This window comes from Helianthus annuus, chromosome 12, assembly GCF_002127325.2.
Source record: "Helianthus annuus cultivar XRQ/B chromosome 12, HanXRQr2.0-SUNRISE, whole genome shotgun sequence".
NCBI classification, from domain to species: Eukaryota; Viridiplantae; Streptophyta; class Magnoliopsida; order Asterales; family Asteraceae; genus Helianthus; species Helianthus annuus.
Genome location: NC_035444.2, coordinates 84,973,456 through 84,992,588, shown reverse-complemented (window position 1 = coordinate 84,992,588; position 19,133 = coordinate 84,973,456). Strand labels below are relative to the sequence as shown.

The 19,133-nt window shown below is 34.2% G+C and overlaps 3 protein-coding genes across 4 annotated transcripts in view; 2 read left to right on the top strand and 1 right to left on the bottom strand.

Moving 5' to 3' along the window:
* Positions 1-2,243: 2,243 nt before the first annotated feature.
* Positions 2,244-4,276, top strand: LOC110895454 (40S ribosomal protein S7). Its single transcript, XM_022142773.2, has 6 exons — positions 2,244-2,371; positions 3,164-3,252; positions 3,346-3,419; positions 3,499-3,622; positions 3,702-3,884; positions 3,964-4,276. Exons 2-6 carry the CDS (start codon positions 3,178-3,180, stop codon positions 4,081-4,083), a joined length of 576 nt encoding a protein of 191 aa, XP_021998465.1. The 5' UTR covers positions 2,244-2,371; positions 3,164-3,177; the 3' UTR covers positions 4,084-4,276.
* Positions 4,277-5,437: 1,161 nt separating this feature from the next.
* LOC110895453 (protein ABA DEFICIENT 4, chloroplastic) lies at positions 5,438-7,618 on the bottom strand. 2 transcript variants are annotated; one of them, XM_022142771.2, is made up of 6 exons: positions 7,452-7,618; positions 6,614-6,812; positions 6,436-6,536; positions 5,978-6,106; positions 5,805-5,893; positions 5,438-5,728 (listed from the first exon to the last, which is right to left on the bottom strand). In XM_022142771.2, the coding sequence occupies exons 1-6, from the start codon at positions 7,494-7,496 to the stop codon at positions 5,578-5,580; spliced, it is 714 nt and encodes a 237-aa protein (XP_021998463.1). In that variant the 5' UTR covers positions 7,497-7,618; the 3' UTR covers positions 5,438-5,577. The 2 variants fall into 2 exon arrangements, with proteins under 2 accessions (XP_021998463.1, XP_035837045.1); XM_035981152.1 differs by lacking the exon at positions 7,452-7,618 and adding an exon at positions 6,994-7,389.
* A 7,258-nt stretch (positions 7,619-14,876) lies between these two features.
* The window catches only part of LOC118485077, a 30,235-nt gene continuing 25,978 nt past the window's right edge, over positions 14,877-19,133 (top strand). The window contains exons 1-3 of the mRNA XM_035981319.1: positions 14,877-15,850; positions 16,021-16,320; positions 16,409-16,496. Coding sequence (XP_035837212.1) covers positions 14,877-15,850; positions 16,021-16,320; positions 16,409-16,496 — 1,362 coding nt within the window. The remainder of the gene's footprint in view (positions 15,851-16,020; positions 16,321-16,408; positions 16,497-19,133) is intronic.

Genomic DNA, 19,133 nt, shown 5'->3' with positions numbered 1-19,133 from the left:
TATCACCATGCGCAAACATGTTACGCGGTGGTCTTCACAAATGTTCGGTAAAACACTTCACTCGCAGCAACGCACAGCTGTACCAACTAGTTCTATACAAACTAAAAAATCATGTCAAACATTAACCCGAACAAGACACGACTGTTAATAATCATGATCATGACCAGCTAATATATTGAATTATAGGTTACAACCATAGCTACAAATGTATATAAAGAGGGTGTTTGGGATTGCCTATTCAACCCTAGAAGTGTTTTTTGTTAAAACCATTTATCGACTTATAACTTTTTCAAAAGGAGTTTTTAAAAAATTGTTTAAATTAGCTTTTGTGGTGGGAAATAGTGAAATGACCAAAAAGGATATGGTAAGTTTCTATGTTTAGTTGTTATTTTAAAGGGTAAGGGTGTAGGGAGTGGTTAAACACTTGAAAGTGGTAAACTTCAAAATCAACCAATGAGAGTGCGCCATGTCATTCAACCTTAAGAGTTTAAACTATGCTGAAAAGTGTTGGCAATGGTTACACACTTCATGAATTGGTAATTAAAAAAAAACTAACATATTTAATCATGTGCAAAAGGTCAGAAATCCAAAAGGTGAAGCAGCGGCAAACGTTTACCGCCTACCTTCATTTGCCGATCGGCAAAACCCACCAGCGGCGGTGTTACCACGCGTCAAACCGCTTTGCCGAGTGGGTTTACCGCCCACACCATATATCATAAGGTTAGATTTATAATTTTATGTTTAAAAAGCCAAAAGCCATTAAAAAGCCAGATTTTTGTGGCTCTTTTGAAAATAACTTTTTAATTATATATTATAGTGTAAACATATGTCTTTTGTCCTTTTGTGTTCATTTTTTTCCTTCTTTTTTATAGCTCACTTCTCAACTTTTAGTTGATTCTTACACCCCTTCAATTTCTGAAAACTTTGTAAAGTGTCATTTTCGCACCTCGAGTTTTACTTGATAATTTTAGTGTATGTATTAGTATAAATTCAAGTTGGTTTATCGTTTGATGAAAACTTTTTTCGAAAATGAGTCAGGCCAATTATAACATGTGTTCATGTTTGTTTTATATATGTTTTCGTTGGTATTTGTTTTAAAGTAAATTGTGTTGTGTTGGTGTAAATTCAGGTTGATTTATGTTTTGACGTAAACTTTTTTAAACAATGAATCGGGTCAAATATAATATGCAAAGTCGGTTAACCGTGGGTTTAGTTAACCGATGGTCGGTTAACCATTGTTTGGTTAACCATTGGTTATGGATCGGTTTCGGTTAATTATCCAATATATATAAAACTTGTAAAATATAAATTCATGAATATAAAACTTGCAAAATTATATAATACCACATGAATATTGGTAATGGGCCATATGTACATAATAAAACAAACACTAATGGACCCTCAATTGGACAAAAAGGTTAAAAAATTTAATGGGCCGTTAACTTATAAACAATATTACATTAAGAGAGATTGGTATATATATGTTTGGCTAATCGATTCGATTTGGTTATTTTCGATTTTAGGAATATAATTAACCAAAACCGAAAGTTCAGTTATTTAAAAACCAATAACCAAACCATTGGTTATTGCTTCAGTTCGGTTAATTCAATTATTTGGTTTTAGTTAATTCGGTTTTATGCTTACCCCTAGTTTTTCAGTTGGTCTACACGGTTTTATGATACCATTTTTCTAATTTATGATGTAATGTTTGAGTTTTATTTACCTTCCGATGCGTATAATCAAGTGTCTGCAATGAACTAAAAAAACATTAACATGTCGTTTTGGTCATACAACGACTTTATTTTGGAGTTTTCTTTTCCGGTTGCTATAGCATGCATCAAAACAATAACAAACTGAACCAGTTAAACCGAATGTCCATCGCGTTGCCACCTTTTTAAAAACCATATACAATATCACTTTGACCTCCTCGACTTTCGAATACAATTCGATATAAATTCGTCTTTGTCTACTTTCTATGTCATGTGAGTCACTTGCTATTAGAAATTCGTGATCTTATTTACCGCTTTTTCTCGGTTTTCATCGTCATTTGTTTACCACCTGGCACGATTTTACGCCCCACGTCCCGCAACACGAGGAGCTTTAGACTAGTTTTCTTTATTTCCGCACATGATTGACAAGTCACAAAACCGAGCACCACCAACCAATAACCACCAAACCAAACCATCATATTGGGCTGATACAATCATACAAGTTCGTTGAAAGCCCAGCCCAACTTATTCTTTCTCACTTGAAAGCCCAAGCCCAAATTACAGTCAATGAAGTAACAATATAATAGGAGTTAGGGTTTTCTCATACTTTCTCTCAGCCGATCCCTAGCATCATCCACAGCTGCCGGATTCTTCCATTCTAGGTACCTCTTCTTCTCTTCTTTCTCTACCTTTCACTTTATTTTCCGTATATTTGCTTAGTATATTATCGGAAAAAATAGGTATTTTGATGTTGTAATAATTTATTTCTGTACACTTGATTGAAACGTAGATTTTATCTGAAATTTTAGCTATTATGGATTGAAATTTTAGCAATTTGATGTTATTATATTTAGAGTTTTAGATTTTGAATGGTGTTTGTGAACAGTGCATTGTAAATTGTATCATTTGTGTTGAAATAAGTACACAAAGTCTGGAGATTTGTATGTGTATGCAAAATATTTCGTTAAAAATTACTGTTTTTTTAGATTTTTAAATTTTGAATGGTATTTATGAGCAATGCATTGCGAGTTATATCATCTGTGTTGAAATAAGTACATAAACTTATATATGCTATGCAGTTAATGCGGTAAAATATCGGATATCGGTCAAGGACCGATATTTGAGATATAGGTTATCTCGGTGATGTTAATATAATGAAGGATTTATATATATAGCAATTTAACACTAATAATTCAGTGATATATATCGGTGATATATCAGTCATATCGGTCAAATATCGGTCAATATCGCTGATATTATCGGTACCGATATTCTGACCAATATTTGACGCTGATATTTTACTAGGGGACCGATACAACCGATATATCACCGATATTAACTGCATAGGATATATGTGATTACGATGACCAGAATGACATAGAAACATGCATTTTTTTTCCTGAACTGTTAAATCTTACTGTTTACTTTGGTTTTTTTATTGTTTGTTTTGTTAGTTTGATATTGCAAGATGTATACCTCAAGGAAGAAGATCCATAAGGACAAGGATGTTGAGCCTACTGAATTTGAGGACTCTGTTGCTCAGGTAATTCATACTAGCATTTTAGTTTTTTATCATGTTTTTTATGTTTGTTTAACTTTTTTAAGGTTTTGTTAACTTTAAATCTTGTTTATGTAGGCATTGTTTGACTTGGAGAATGCAAACCAGGACCTTAAGAGTGACTTGAAGGATCTTTACATTAACAGCGCTACGTGAGTGTGCTTCTCGTTGCATTTTAATCCTTTTGGTTTTGACGCATGATTGTGACAGTAGTTTATGTTTGTTTTTTAGCCAAATTGATGTCTCTGGAAACCGGAAGGCGGTGGTGATTCATGTTCCTTACAGACTAAGGAAAGCTTTCCGCAAGATTCATCTCAAGCTCGTTAGAGAGCTTGAGAAGAAGTTCAGCGGCAAGGTAACTATTTTATTAGCATGTCGACTCATTGGATACATTAGTTGTAAAATAAAATCCTAAATGGGCAATATTTTGGCAGGATGTGGTTTTGATCGCAACTAGAAGAATGCTGCCGCCTCCTAAGAAAGGTTCAGCAGTTCAGAGGCCTCGCAACCGTACCTTGACAGCTGTGCATGACGCCATGCTAGAGGATATCGTTTACCCTGCTGAGATTGTTGGAAAACGTGTCCGATACAGAGTTGACGGATCCAAAGTCATCAAGGTAAATTTCTATAAATTTTGCTAGCGGTTTATGTTTTAAAGTCTCAATGTTTATGTATTTTGTTATGCATGTTTTGTAGATTTTCTTGGACCCTAAGGCAAGAAACGACACCGAGTACAAACTGGAGACTTTTGGAGGGGTTTACAAGAAGCTTTGTGGGAAAGATGTCGTGTTCGAGTATCCTATCACAGAGCCTTGAATGATCTCTGGTGAGGAAGTTGTTATTTAATTGTTTCAAATTTTGTTTGTGATTTGAAATGCTGCAACTTTATGGTGCATTTTAATATTTGACTTCAAGATATTCAGATCATGCTCAGTTTTTTGGTAATATTTGGTTGTAGAACTTGAATCTTACTTGGAGATGAACTTTTCTTGCTGTTTGTTTTTCTTAATTTAAATTATGCTGTTCATAACTTTATATGGATTAAATGACTAGCTTATTTAAATGTGCAGCATTCTTAATTAAGGAGAAATTTTACTAAGTGTTCTATCCAGTTTTATCTAATATGACCTTTTAGTTTAAAAGAATTTTTCTAAATATAATACTAAAATCACTATCCTGGGTTGTCATGTTGGGTGACAAAACATGGTGTCGAGAAATTGGTATCGTGGTCGATAGTTGTCAAGACGATAAGGAATTTTGTCATGTTCGGTGACAAAACGTCGTGGTCGATAGTTGTCAGAACGTAGTGTGGTAATGAATCAATGGTATCGTGGTCGATAGTTGTCAAAACGTAGTGTGGTAATGAATCAAATCTAGGAAAGAACTGTGATCGTTGCATGCTTTCGTCGAATGTGTGAATCGTGAGTCCTTTTACTCGAAGCTAAAGCAAAGCCAAGTCATTCAAAGGTGTTGGGTGTGCGATATGCCTTGCCCGGCGATGAGCTTAAATTAGTGCGCAAGTATGTCATGACGTGTTGGTTCCATGTCAATCGTTGTTTCTTCACTTGATAGCGGTCATTGCACATAGAAAATACTGGCGTTCGGGACAAAATCCGCAAACCTTTAGAATTAAGAATCAAATTCGTAATTTGCCCCAAACCACAAGGACCAGAAAATGTGACTTGCTCTATTTCTTCATATTTGTATACTTCTTTTTAACTCTTTAGTATATATACGGTATACCATTAAAACGTTTTGTTGCAACGATGATCCAACGTGTCTATCATGTTTAAAGGGTGGCTCGGTTGATGATCCGTCTTGAATTAAGTTGTTAACATAGAAAACTCGATAAATATTGGCCTTGAGGTTTGGCTTCGATGACCATCATCCGACATAAAGGTGCACAAACCAACTCTCGTAAATCAAGTTGAGTTCGGTTAAAGAGAGCGAAAACTGGTTTTTGCCTAAACTAGTTCGGGCCGAAACCGGTTTTTAAGAAAAAACGATTGGGTTTGACCAGTTTGAAGCCGGTTCAATTCAGGTTTGACCGGTTAGGACAGTGTTACAAACTGATTTCAAACCTACGGTTCAGAGCCGCCTTCACCCATACTGGTTTCCAAATCAGGTTGGAGATGAAAGTAACAGGTGTCTAAAACAAACTTGATGGTCCTTAAGTCACCCACACTAATTCACTCATTTATTTGAGCAAATTGTACACAATAAACATCCATAACCAACTAGATTAAAATATGAACAAAATTCCGCCTAAACTTGAACACTTGCCTAAATGTTTAAGATGGAGAAAAACCATCATTGAATCTCATTTTTTGAACCTCTAGATGTGTTGATAAATGCTTTGGTGATGACATGAATGAGTATTCCAACTGGACAAAACAAGAGGCAGAGAGACACCGAATGCCGAGTCTCGATCTCGTTCTCCAACCCGTCTTGATACACCTGTCTGTTTACAAAACACCTCGGGTTAGCATTCAGTTCGATCCACGGTCACCCAAAAAACATGGTAGTGAGCTAGCTACCTTGCAGCATAGAGGTCAACGGCTAATAAGTGGATCCAAGCCGAGGCTAAAGTCATTTCGTTTGAAAACATCTTAGCTATACCAGGAAGCTGTGAATAAATAAAACATGTGTAAGGTTTAATATAAATATATGTAAATCCGAATTAATATATAGATGTAAAATAAGATAAGACCTCTGGCAGCCAGTATTTGCTTGCAAACATTAATCGGATCGTATCTGGAGTCCATGAGCGGTATAGAAGGTACGAGTATAAAACCCCGAGCACGACGTATGGTATGCTACTTCTCATACACTTTTTAGTCTGCACGACATATACATTATTTTTTTTTATATTCTACAGGTTAACGGGTTGATTAGGTAAACCCGAACACGACCCGTTTATTAAGAGCGTTACCCAAAACTTGATGATATTTCGTGTTGTCAGTGGTGGAGCTTGAACGGAAAATCAGTGGGGGCCGGACGCTTAAAAAACCAATATGTTACACTACAAACATTTTTTTCCGGAAACTTTTGGTAAAATTAACACTATGAGCGGAAAATCAGTGGGGGCCGGGGCACCCCCGGGCCACCAAAAACCTCCGCCACTGCGTGTTTCACTGTTTTGTTAGTAATTGCATTACGAACACTTACCAATTCGGCTCTTGGAGCTGCAACCATGAGGGTGTAGAACGGAAGAACAGCAGCGGTTCCTATTGTAAAAGCATCTCCCGCTAACTGTGGATTCGTGAACCCTGCACCGATAGTAACTTAGTCACATGGAAACGATTAAAAATCCAATTAAACTTATGCTTTCTAACTATAAAATTACATGACGCGTGTAACCATAAGCTCCTTCGCTGCAAATTGGAGCTTCTCAGGTTTGGTACGATGATGGCCCGTGATCCTCCCGTAAAACTCCAGTCACTCGTCATCTTGCATCCAATATGCACGCCGTATAACTCGGTATTCACGGCTTTTAAACTGAATATGGGTCTCGAGTGCTTAGAAGCACTCGCTAGGAGGTTAATCTAAAACAAAGGAAAACCCAAAGATCAGGCCCGAGACTTTAAACAAACCTAATCACATTTATATCGGAGTTTACCCCCCCCCCCCCCCCCCCCACACACACACACACACACACTAATCCTACTCAAGATTATGATCATTCATCCTACCGAAAGCTGAAACATGGTGGAACCGGAAACAGACCTACACAAAACCGCTTGGATGCCGAACCAATTCGATTTAGACCCGTTGGAATCTAGACGGGTCAATTAACCGAAGTAAAACTCGGCCTTTTACGAAATTTGAACGGTTTGGTTTCAGTTTTCGAACAGAGTGGTCCAAGATTGTGCAGACCCCTATTGTATCTATGAACCATAAATTGCCAATAATAATATAAATAAATAGCAGAGCAAGGAGACAACACAAATGAATATCATATAAAATTAAACATAGATGTGCAAAATAAAGCAAAAAGAATGACACCCGGATTGCAAAATGGCAAGTAAATCATAGATATGTAAAAGGTAAAGTGATATGAACATGTGCAACCCTGCCCACAAGTACACAAACAGGATGAAATGGACACTAAAATGGGGCAAAATTAACCAAATTGGATTCAAATAAATCAAGATAACATAATGCAAAGTAAAAGAGGGTGGTACCTTGAGTGCCAGTTGATGGTGGCAAAGGCATGAAGAGAAAGCCATAACAAAAGCAGAGAATCTGAGAGGGGAAATAGTAGGTTAGTCTGCATCTGGATATAGTTGTTTTATATATGATTAAAGAAGAAACAAAAAAGAAATTGAAAGTGGTAGTGGTAGTAGTGTGTGTGTAAGAAAGAGAAGGTAGGACAATAATTTGGATTTAGAGAGATTCATCTCACCTCTTTTTCTTCAAATAATAAATATTTTAATATTAGACCATCTTTAACGCGACGCGGACGGCACAGGTTACGTAACACTACTCTTAAATTACATCAAATTTTACCATATGTTAGGAATTGAACCCTGGTCACTCCTCAAAAAACACAAAGCCTCTATCATCCCACCAAAGTGGAGATGGCGGGTGTTGGATTTGTATGGGAAGGATGTGCTGAGGCCAGGAGCGGACCAGACCTACATGAGAGGTTGGGTGGGCGGACGCCCCACTTAAAAAAGAAAATTGGTGTATTTTTAAGGCTAAAATCCGGATCGCACCCTTTAAACGTTTGCAATCGCACCCCTTGATTGCAAAAACTAATATATGTGACCGGAGTTTTTTCTCTGGGAAGTGACACCGGTCGTCGGGAGGTACGTGCAAATGAAATGAAGAAAAAGATCGTCGTTTGAACGGCAAGGAACGACGTGCCAACCACCGTGACATCAGGCGCTGCGGCCAAGGTCGACTACTCGACCGCCGCCAGCCCCTTGGCTCTCCCCAGATGCACGGAAACTCGACCTCCACCCGCCCGAAGGCACGACAGTGGAATAGTCGGTAAAACCTCGCCTCCCATCCAAGTCGAACCGGCGCCACTCGTATTCGCTTTTCACCTGGATGCCGCAGAAAATAGTGAGGAGAGTGAGAATCTAACCTGGGTCACAAAGAATACCGATTCTTTCCTCAACCACTCACCACTACCTCATTGCGCAACCTTATTTTAGCTATCTAAAAGATAAATACACAAAATTATGAATTAGTTTTGTTTAACTATCTAATTTTAAAATTAGTTCTGTCTAACTATCTAATTTTAAATTTTTGTGGACTCTTTATTTGATTAATATAATTTGGTCTGTTATATGTATTAGATATAAATATAGGGGATGATTCAAATGAAAACCACTTTTATTGTGAAAACTCGAAAACTAACTAAAAAAAGCCTAAAAAACACACAAATTTTTTTTTTTTTTATAAAAATCGCTAGTTTTTATATATAAAAAAAACTTTTTTTCAAAAAAAAAAAAAAATTTTGTGTAGTGCACATGTGTAATAATACACATGTGTAGTACACATACATATGTGCAGTATTACACATGTGCACTACACAAATTTTTTTTTTTTTGAATTTTTTTTATATTAAAAAACCTGCGAAATTTTGATTGCAAAAAAAAAAAAAATTAAAAAAAAAATTTTTTTGTATGTTTTTTTGGCTTTTTTTAATTAGTTTTCGAGTTTTCACAATAACTAGTGGTTTTCATTTGAACCTTCCCCTAACATATCATACATATATGGTTATATATAGTTACATTCTTTGTATCATAAAATTTTAAAAAGAATGAATAAATAAAACATAAAATATTGTACTACATATGCGTAAGTGTATCGTATTCAGAAAGGGATTTTTGTTTTGATCAAATTGACCCATTTGAATTGTTAAACTGACCTGAAAATTTCTATATTCGATTCTATGAAATTGAGGAATCTAAAAATAGTGACTCTATGGAATAAATTCCTGGATCCGTCCCTGTCGAAGGTTTTTTAGCAATATTGAAGAGCTATGCAAGTAGATTTTTCCGACCCGACCCGAATCGAACCAGACCAAAAAAAGTATTATATAGCGATAGAGTAAAGACCCTTTTAAAATTCCGCCCCCTTACGAAAAAAAATTTATGGATCTGCCATTGGCTGAGGAGAGAGGATAATGAATGCTTTACAAACGATTACGACAAAGCCATGAGAGGGAACAAAGAGAGGTGTCGTCCGTTCTCAGTTTTTTGACACGACTCGTTAACACGGGTTGAATACGATATTAAATTGACTAGTATTTGATGCAAACGGGCCCGGATCATAAACAGTCAACATGTTAAGGAGATTAAAAAATAGTCTAAAAGGGTTCAACCCATCTAACCCATCTAACTGCTATAATAAAAGAAATCAACTTTTGGACACGTGTCATTCATTGAAGGTATCCTCAAATTTATATTTATCTAAATAAATAAATAAAAAGTTAATATTAAATCTTATCATACTTTAATAAAATATTATCCTCAAATCTAAATTGTTAATTTAATATACTTTTAAAACAAATACCCCTCTTATCTACTTATCTTATATTAAATATATAAATAATAAATTAATATTAAATGTTATCATAATTAATTAAAAACATAACTTTTTTTATTATTTGGTATACAAATTATGTTTATTCAACTCGAGTAAAACACGAGGTTTTTAAGGATATAATTTTTTTATTATTTGGTAGATTTTTCAACCCGACTATACACGGTTTTTTTTAAAGATACGACGTTTTTAGTATTTAATATACAAAATTACATTTATTTAGAATATAATTTTTTATTATTTGGTAGATTTTTCAAACCGACTATACACGGATTTTTTTTAAAGATACGGCGTTTTTAGTATTTAATATACAAAAATACATTTATTTAATCTGTGTAATACACATGGGTTTTAAAGATATAACTCTTTTTTATATCTACTCAACACGTGTAATATACGGGGTTTTTAAGGATGTAATTTTTTTATTATTTGGTAGATTTATTCAACCCGATTATACACGGGTTTTTTTAAAGAGACGACGTTTTTCGTATTTAGTATACAAAATTACATTTATTTAATCTGTGTAATACACATAGTTTTTAAAGATATAACTTTTTTATTATTTGATATATAAAATTAAATTTATTTAACCCGTATAATATATAAGGTTCATAAAGATATAAGTTTTTATTATTTAATATATAAAATTACATTTATTCAACCCGTGTAATACACGGGGTTCTAACCTAATTTACGATAAACATAACACGTTTAGCTTAATACGTTAAATAACTTAATAGGTTGACACGACACGTCGGTGACCCATTAATCAAACAAAGTACTTGTACAGTTTTACTAATAATTAAATATATTAAATTAAAAACCTATAAATAAGCAATATAGTTATGCTTATGTTAGTTGTACTTTTAGCTTTGGGGTGTTTCAAAAAAAATGGAATTTTCCTTTTTAACCCTAAAGTTTTAATCTTTGACAATTTAAGTTTAAAGTTTTAATCTTTGGTAATTTAACCCCTTTGATTAATTTATTTTTCACTTCTAATTCAAAAGTTTCCATTTTTTACGATTTAACCACTTTGATTTTTTTTAACTTTTAACTCAAAGCTTTTCATCTTTTGCAACTTTGGTCCCTTATACTTTTCATCTTTCGCGAAGTGTTGTAATCTTGGCTTTGAGGGTTTTTTCAAAGAAAAAATGGTTATGCATATGGTTGTTGTAACCTTGGTTTTGGGGTTTTTTCAAAAAATTTGATTTTTTTTACTTTTCACCCAAAAGTATTTCATAAATTATTTTAACCCAAAACTATTTGTTTTTTTTTACTTTTAACCCTAAACTTTTTATCTTTTACAATCTATTCTCACAACTTTTTTTACTTTCAACTTTGGTCCTTTATAGTTTTCATTTTACGCAAATTTTTCGCTTTATGCTTCGTTCTAAATTTTATGACTTAACACATCGCAACGTGCGTCTTTGGTTTAACGTTTTTACGTTTCGTTCTAAATTTTGTGGTTAACACGGCGCAACGTGTGTGTGTGGGTGAACATTTTTACATCGTCTATTTTTTCCCACTTGACAGGTACAACATAACGTACAGGTCCTAAATCGACTTAGTTATAACTAAAGAATCCCCGCCGCATTGCGGCGGGTCGTAATTCTAGTTGAAACAATATATGAATAATAACTTTTATTTTATCAAGTTAATTGTGCCTTTTAACTTTTTAACTAAACAAATGTATTGTTAATAAATTGTTTTTAGTATAATCTTGATAAACGAGTCGTGTTGTGTTCGGTTCGTTTAAAACGATACGTTTTGTAAGCTCTAATATAAAGAAGTACACCTGAACGCTAATATATCGTCTTGACCTAAGAGAAAGAAAGAGTAATGATTATACATGTAATCATCAGGGCCATCCATCCCAACATTTTTGGAGGCACTAAGCGAATTACAAAATGAGAGCCTTTAAATTTGTATAATTTCATAAAAAAAGAACTTGCATTTAAGAATATAAACTAAAATCATCGTAAGTCATAACGGTATAGCGATTCGCTGGCAACAGACAAAATGGGAATTGAGAACGATAATGACGGCTCTAATTAAGGGATTTTATAATGAATAATCAATACGTCGATGTATGCAGTTATGCATATCAGCTGGAGTTTTTAATTAAAAAGTGAGCCTTTAAATTGGGTCTTTTTTAATAGAAAACTTGTTTTATTTTGTAATTAATTTGTTAATTTTTTTTGAAAGGTAAAATTTCATTAACCGAGAAAACGACGACTCAAGCCGGGCCGACACAAACTACATATTACATATTTACAAAGGAGCACCAATCCTTCCAATCTAAACCCTATGCTAAATACGGTATACGATGGTCCTTAACATACATACTATATATTACAACTTACTAAATACAATGGTCCTTATTTTTTGATGGTCCCAGACCTATGCCTAGGGTGAAAAGCCTAACAGGCCGACCCTTGAGAATCGTTCAACTATTACATTTAAAGGGTGGAGATAAAATAGAAAGTTTATTTCTCTAGGAAGGATAAGAAGCAATCATAACCGTCCAATTACACAATCTACGGTCTAGATCAAAATCAAATTAAAAACTGTCATTTAAACACGCTCTCCGGGGTTTCAGGGGTATTATCGTCAAATTCCAAAATAACCGCCATTGAATATACACAGAAACGCTTCGAAAAAAAGTGCATTACGTTTTATACTTCCATTGAACGATCAAACACATACAGAAATTTGAGAAAATTATACTCCATTGAAGTTCATGGCGTTGTCGAGAGATAATTTGAAGGTTTACATTTGAGTTATTCAAAAGAAATCCGTCTCTGAAAACCCTAAATCATCAAAGAAGCCAAAAACATCATCAGCTGAAGAGAACATAGATGAACAAGAAAATATTAGCCGAAAATCAACAATGAAACAACAAAGACCTAGAAAACGCAAAGATATTTCAGACAATGGTAATTTTATCTATTTTTGCTCTTTAACTGAATTCAAGTTACGTTTTATGAAGTACAGTAGACCTAATATATCATATCCGTTCCGAAAAATAGTTAATGAGTTATATCTTCCCCTATCTTAACATTTTTGTTAGTAGAGACTACATTGCGTTTTATGTTAAAACTATGATCTAATATGCTAATGCTTCTTATGGGATTTATATATTGTGAATTAATGCGTTTTACCTTAATAAAGTTGCAGAAACAAAGAGATTATTATTATGATAATTGTAATCGAATTTTACAAGATTGCGTTTTATCTTTGAATTTGCTGAGATACATGTGTTGTTAACTATTGCCTTTTATATTAATATGTGTTAAATAATATGATGTAAAGTATTGCGTTTTATCTTAAACCTGTGAATTACTGTTTTTTTATCTTTATAGTGTTAGCTAATTCGTTTTATCATAAATTTGTTAATTGACATTGTTCACTAATGCGTTTTATATTAATATATCATAAAAAACAAAATGAGATTATGTAATGTTAATTTGGTGTGTTAAATAATATGATGTAAAGTATTGCGTTTTATCTAAAACCTGTGAATCACTGCTTTTTATCTTTATAGTGTTAGCTAATGCGTTTTATCATAAATTTGTTAATTGACATTGTTTCATTATTCTATTTAAAGTTAAAAAACAAGAGGAAAAACAAAAAAGGAGAAGAAAGAAAGTGGTGATAGAATCATCAGAAGAGACAGTTTCTGATTCCAATGATAAAAAATCTAGTCGAGCTATTGTTCTGCATACTTCCGAACAACAACAAGTAATTTCAGGTAACATAAAACGCATTTAACAAATTTCATGAAAAGAATATATGTTTTTAACACAATTCAATGAATCAGATGATGATTTTGTTGATCCACAACCAAGAGTTAACCCGACAAAAAATCAAAAGAAGGAAAAGGCAGAATCAAAACCAAAGAGATCACTGAGGAAAGATAAAACAAAAGAACAACCAGAACAACAACCATATTATGATTACGATGGAAAAAAAATCAACATAAGATGTGCAGTCAATAATCTAAAAGATTATATTGAAGGTTTGTCAAAAGAGCAAAGGAATGTTGTTAGAGAAATAGGGTTTGAGAGCATACTAAAATTCAATATGCATTCAGTTCCACGCAAATTCGGATATTGGCTGGTAAAAAACTTTGATGCTGAAAATGATGAGATAAATACTGGAGATGAAAAGATTAAGATCACAGCTGAATTTATCCAAAAGGTATTTCAAATACCAAATGGAAAAACATAGATTGAGGAAAAATTGAGACCAAAAGACACTGATCTTATAATTAAATTCTGGCGCAGTCAATTCAGCAAAGATATTTTGAAGAGAATGTATGCGCACAACTTGATTAGTTATTTAAAATCAAGAAATGAGCTTGGAAGATTGTTCAAACTAAATTTCTTGGTTATATTTTTTACGATCATGGCGGAGGCAATGCAAAGTAGTAATGTTAATCAAAGATTCTTGCCATCAATGAAAAGTGACAAAAAAACCCAGGATTTTAATTGGTGTGAATATATTCTGACCGTTTTAAGGCGTACAAGAAGACAATGGCCTGGAAATGAGAAGCTCTTCAATGGACCTATTGCATTGTTAGCGGTATGAAATCTGATCTTTCACTATTGCTACATATTTGCTGAATGCTTGTTTAGGCTGCTTGTTTATATTCTTTGTTTGTTTAAAACTATACTTTATAAAACACAATGTATATTATAAAACACAATGATCTTTCATTTTTGTTTCTTTATATTCTTTGTTTGTTAAAACTATTCTTTGCTAGTGTAAAACGCAATGTTTTTGTAAAACGCAATATATTTAAAGTTACAAAACATTAGTTTTGTAAGTTATTTACAATGATTTATATTTTAAAACGCAACAAAATTTGAATTGATTATTTTTCTAAAACGCAATGATTCATACAGATACTATATGCTTACAAAAAACAAGGATTTGACGATGCTGAAAACACTGAAGAGTTCTCTCTTGATAAAATTGACTCTACAACATTACAAGAATTTGAAGATGAATTGGAAATTGCTGCGCAAAATGAGAGGAGATGTCTTGTAATGGATAAAAAGAAAAAAGTCAGAAAGAATAAACAAAAAAAGAAAGATGAAAAGGATGAATTTTATGTTTATCCAACTGAATCCGAGAATGAAAACGAAGAAATTTTTGAAAATGAATCTGAAGAAAATGATGAAGACGATGCTGAAGAACAACCAATCACCTTACTTAAAGCTGCAACAGACTGGATTGATCAAGAGAATCAAGAAAATGTTCAAAACAGCCCAATTAAAACCAATGAAACTGAGAAAACACAAACAGAAAGTGGAGGATCATGGGGGCAATTCTTCATTAAACCATCAATAGGAAATAAAGATAAAATGTGGGTAGACAGTCAAAGCCGACTGCGTAATTTCATGCCATCACAAAATCAAAGTGAAGGTCTTTCTGACATTCATTCAACAAAAAGTGGCGATGAAAATATGAAGAACATTGAAGATAAAAAATCATATGAAGAATATCTTGTGATTGTTTTGGATGATCATTTAAAAGGATTTGAAGAAATTTTCGAAAACATCCAATCACGCATAGATGAGATTGTCGAAGAATATCCAAACAGTGAAGCTCTTCATAACAAAGTAAACGAATGGGTGTCATTGATTGAAAAATTCAACCATCAAGCAAGAAAGCACAAGAAAGTTAATATTGATTCAACTATGATGGAAACACCATCAAGATTTCTAAATTTGAGCCAAAATGAAGACACTGAAAATCAAATCATTTCAACTCCATTGATGATAAAACGCAATGATGATGATGCAAAACACAATGAGGATAACACAGCTGTAGTCCAGTCCTCCAATCCAGAAAAAATCAGTGACAACGACCCTGCATCTATTCTGCAAACACACATTGAAAAACCTTCAATGGAACAATCATCATTTAGCGAAGAAACTCCATCATTAATGTTGGAGATGATAAAAAAGACAGATGAAGAAGAAAAAAATCAAATCAAAAGAAAATTCAAGATAATGAGGTACCATCCTTTGATTTGAAAATTTCTCAGTTGTCTTCAAATGTTGAGGATAATGAAGTTGAAGTTGATGCTACTCGCCACGCTGCACAAACCGAAATTCAAGCGGAATCTGAAAATAAATCAATCGAAAAAGATGTTCAAATTACTGGAATACAAACAATGTTTGATAGAATTGAAGAACAGGATACTGAAAAGGAAATCAGTGATCTAATTCAAAACACATCATTCCTCAACCCACAAGAAGATCCGTATAAAACACCTGCAAAATCAGTTCATCAAGAACAACCAACAACTGATATAAGCAAAACAGAAGAAATAATCACAAGGATGGTACGACCTGATCGAGAGAAAAATGTACCAGAAGTATTTTGTTCACCGTACTATCTAAGACAAGTAGCAATGAAGGAAGCAAGAACGGCACACGAAAACAACATATCGGGATATGCTTTCCATGCAGAAGGAGAAATGATGTAAAAATTCATTTATATACACTAAAACAAAAAAACAAAAATAAAAAATATTATAATTTAATTATTATTATTATTATATTTTTTGCAGGGATACTCTCTTTGAAATTAAACATCATGTATTTCTATATAGATATGCTGCTGAAACAATGAGGCCAGGATTGGAAATCACCGGAGAAGTAATCAATTGTTGGTCATATATTTTGAATGAAGAAGAAAAAAGAAGATCAAAAGACAACAAAACTCCAAGATTTTTCTGTACTATTCGAATGCTGGTATGATATATAAAACGCAATTTTTCTGTATTCGTATATGTCACACCCCGATTTCCACGTGTCTCACCGGTGGGCCCGGTGGGGGATTACCGTGACGTAGTTGGCAACAATATAGTCAAACCACACAATATAAATGAATGCACAGCGGAAGCATAAAGATAATATATTTCAACTTTTAAGTGTAATATCAATGTATCACCATTGTTGAAATAATAATCCACAGGGGATCAAATAGAAATAACAAAAGTATTGTTCAACAGACTTCAGGCATCTTAAGCTTGCGAGACTTCTAATGATGCTAAGGAGAAATCCCAGCCAATTTCGCATAGTACCTGCATTTAGTCTTTTTGGGGAAAATACGTCAGTTTACACTGGTAAATACATTCAACTGACACTTTTGTAAAATGTTTGATAAAATTGGTTTAAATGCTCAAGGCACAAACTCTTTATAACTTGGGATAATTTATAATCAAATCTTGTAAAGAATTACATGTTACTATGCGTTCGGTCGCCCGGATCTAGTCCGGGTTAAAGATTAATAGACACACCACATAGCATAAAACCGTGGCGGGTAACCAACGGCTACACTTTTATAGTCATAGACATAATGCCGGGTGTACGCCTACACCGGGATGTCAAGGTCGTGGCCATTCGTAAATGCTGCCAAGGATATCCGGGACATGGTCATGAAGCCCCCAAAGGCGTTAAGCCAACAAAACAAGTTTTTAAACGGGTCACATTGATAATACCCAACTACTAATGAGTTGGGGTCAATTGCCCGACCAAGCGGTATTTTAAATACCGTAACCCAAGCCCGTATAACGGAAAATAAGTTAAAAGTATTTACCTTTGCAAGTATAATCCTTAATTGAATAAATCACAGATAGCTTTTACTGATCTCCTATTCTGGAACGTAGGTTTTAAAATAACCTACTAGAATCCTAACGGGTCTTTAATTTAGCCGTAGCTTAGACCGGTCAGTTTCAAAGGATGTTTACGGTTTAATCGCGTGAAAGGCGAAAACCGGGGATGGAATGTGATTTGGACCCAACAAGTTCGGAGACTCGTTTTATATGGGTATAATAATCACACTTTGGATTTTGGGGTCAAAACAATATGGTTTGACTCGTTTCGGCTAGTTTATGTAAACTAGTTACATAAACCGAACCGTGCGCGCAAATGGCGTAACGGGTAACCGTAAGAGTCTTACACAGGTTTCCTAAGTCAATATGCCTTAAAGAGGTTGTGGTATCAGTAGGATACCTTCCGTATTGCCCGTAACGAGTTTAAGTCTATTTTACGCCCCGTAGGGGTTTTCCGGTCATTTTAAAGACTTTTAAAGAGCTTTCTGAGTTCTACAGGAAATCTGAGTTTCCTGAATAGTTTATAGAGTCTAAAATACTTTATTTATTATTTAAAATCAGTGGTAACTGGAATCGGGTCAAAAGACCTTGTAGAACTCAAGTTATGGCCAAAAAGGGCATATTAGGTATTTACCGAACCGTTGCCATAACCACAGGTTATGAGTAGGTTAAAAATAATTAAAAATCTTTAAAAATCCCAAAATATTATTTTACATCCATGAGCAAAAGGTTTGGTGTCGAAATCCGGGTTTAGATAGGCGTTATGCTAATTGCGCTATTTAATTACTAAAGTTTCGCAATTTGCGCTATTTAGCATAACTCATATTCTGGACCTCGGATTGACGTTAAATTTTAGGGACATTCTTAGAAATCAGTAACCAAGGTCATGATCCTTTCACGTGTCCGAATTTCTCGTTTTAATTTAAAAAGGGCGTTACGGTCAACTTTTAAGCATTTAACGGAAAGGTGTAAAAGACTTGGACAAACGACGAACCGGTCACAGAGGGTTATACCATCATGTAACCTGGTCCTAAGAGAGTCCTAAGGCATATCTACATTACCCTAAAACGGGTCAGAACTGAAGTCAAAGCAAAAGTCAAAGTTTTGCGACTTTCGGCTCCGAACCGGGTCAATATAGTAAATGGCCGGATCAAACAAGCTTAGACTAGTTAATATACTTATTATCATGTTTTATGAGTGTTTAAACAGGTTACATATCATCTACATTACAGATTACGTGTAAAATCGCAAAATAGCTTTCTGTTGACTTTTTCTAAGCATGTTTGACTCGTCATTTGAACTAGTTAGAGTGGTGATCAGGGGGAACCCTTTTAAGGGTTTATTACCCACAAAAATACCAACTTATAACTACTTTCTATTCGAGACATGACTGAGCCATTGAGGACTAATCTCGAAGTCAAACCGTAATTATGACGGTTTGATTTTTAGCTACATAACTAAGCAAAAACTAAACCACAAAGGTTTGAACGACTTACAGAAGTCCAATGCAGATAGGAGAAGACTTGAGAGTGTTCTTGAGCTCCAGATGTGATCAATGAAGGCAGAACAAGGTGTGAGGAACTTGTTTGCACAAAGTGGCCTTTTATAGGCAATGTTGATGCATAGGATCATCACAACATGGCCTACAAGGGTTCCTTGATGATCAACAACTGTCCTA